This window comes from Apis dorsata, unplaced genomic scaffold, assembly GCF_000469605.1.
Source record: "Apis dorsata unplaced genomic scaffold, Apis dorsata 1.3 scaffold_94, whole genome shotgun sequence".
Taxonomy (NCBI): Eukaryota; Metazoa; Arthropoda; class Insecta; order Hymenoptera; family Apidae; genus Apis; species Apis dorsata.
Genome location: NW_006263392.1, coordinates 329,122 through 331,147, shown reverse-complemented (window position 1 = coordinate 331,147; position 2,026 = coordinate 329,122). Strand labels below are relative to the sequence as shown.

Sequence of the window (2,026 nt, the reverse complement as noted above, 5' to 3'; positions counted from 1 at the left end):
ATTATTTTTTTTATATAATAATTGTTAATATAATATAATAATTATATAAAAATTGTCTTTTTTTATAAAATATATTTTTATATTTTATAAATATTATATTATAGGCGTTAATTTTTTTTTATTTTCTGTTTTATTTTGGTTTATTTTTAATAATATTATTTATAGTTTTATTATTAATAATATATAAAATTAAAATTTTTATATATTATTAATTTTATTAATAATATAATTAATTAGTGTTAATTATATTAACACTATAAATAATTAATATAAATAATTAATTAGTGTTAATAGTATTTATAGATTGTATTAATAATAATATTTTATTATACTTTTGCATCATTATTACTAATACTGCAAATTTTAATTTATTAATCAGAATTTTATCTTTGATTAAAAGGCAAAATTTATCATATTATATTATAAATTCATAAAAAAAATCGTAAAATGTAAATTATATATCTAATTATATTTATTAAGTATTACTAATCTTATGTGCAAAATTTTCCAACTATATATTATAATTATATTTATAATTGTTTTAATAATAATTTTAAATATAAAAATAAATAAATTTAAACATCAAATTAAATCTAAATTATTTAATTTTAGTACATGTTTTATGTTAATATTGTCAGAACTTTTCATATTTTTTTTTGTTAATATAAAAATTTTCTCTAAATCATTTATTATAAAAAATATAATTTAAATAGCATCCACTATCATCAGTTTATATGTAATAAAAAAAGTTTATNTATATATATATATATATATATATATTCTAAATTTAATTTTATATAAACTTAGAATATATTTATTTTAATAATATTTTTAGCACTGTTCTTCAGCGTATTAATTCTTTTGTATACTATATGAGCTATACACTATACATGAAAAAATTAAAGCGCTCTATATATATATATAGTATAGTAAAAATATATATAAATAGATATCAAAATCTATTATGATGTAGTAATGAGTTTAATGATTCATATGAGACTGAAAATGATTATATCATTTCCAGTATGTTTCCATTATTGTCTTAAATTTATTGTTTATTGATGCCTATCATAACATCATAGTTCTCTTTAGAAACACAACAGTAAATGAACATTCACATTTGTCACATTATAAATGTTAAAACATATCAAAAGAAATAAAAATTTTCTAAAACCTAATGAATGGAGAATACTATAGTACAATGCATTCTTGATTATTTAAATGATTTCGTGATTTCAAATAATTTCAAGTTTAAAATTGTATTAATGTGATTTCATATCAATTTCATTGATAAATTGAAATAATAAAATAATATTTAAAAAATAAAATTTAATAATAATAAAAAATTTAATTTAATTTAATCTAATTTAATTTAATAATAATTTCATAACTGATCAACTTTTCAGTAATAATAAATATGAATAGACATAAAAATATTATTCTTATATATATTATATTATTATCTTATATTATGTTTACCTAATATTATAGCAATGAATGTATCGTATGAAATTATTATTGATATTGATGATTAAAACTAAAATTTATATGTTGCATATTTCATACTGTATAAAACTTATTATTATAAGTATTTTCCTCAATCTTTTTATTTTTCAGCAAACAACAAAACATCGAATTACCAGAATTTGGTCATTATGCTACTGGTATTCTGTTTCTTGATAAAAATTCACATCAACAAGCTGAAACTGCATTTGAAAAATTAGCTGAAGAATGCTTTTTGAGGGTATGATATATTATTTTTTTTCAATAATTTTTCTGATTCATTACATTATAAGCATTTTTTGATAAAAATAAATATTATATAATTGCAAAAAATGATGATAATATTAATATTTTTACAAATTATATATTTTTTATTAAAGAAAAAATTTTTTATTAAGTCCATTTGCTATATCATTTTGCAATTATTGCTCACAAACACTTCATTTACAAAAACATTAGTATTCGATAATCGTAATAATTCCCTTGCAAACAGCATATATTGCAAATATTGTTCATAAATTGA

The 2,026-nt window shown here is 15.8% G+C and overlaps 1 protein-coding gene across 1 annotated transcript in view; it reads left to right on the top strand.

Moving 5' to 3' along the window:
- The window catches only part of LOC102678387 (putative glutamate synthase [NADPH]), a 42,910-nt gene that overhangs the window by 4,565 nt on the left and 36,319 nt on the right, over nucleotides 1–2,026 (top strand). The window contains exon 4 of the mRNA XM_031508672.1: nucleotides 1,618–1,744. Coding sequence (XP_031364532.1) covers nucleotides 1,618–1,744 — 127 coding nt within the window. The remainder of the gene's footprint in view (nucleotides 1–1,617; nucleotides 1,745–2,026) is intronic.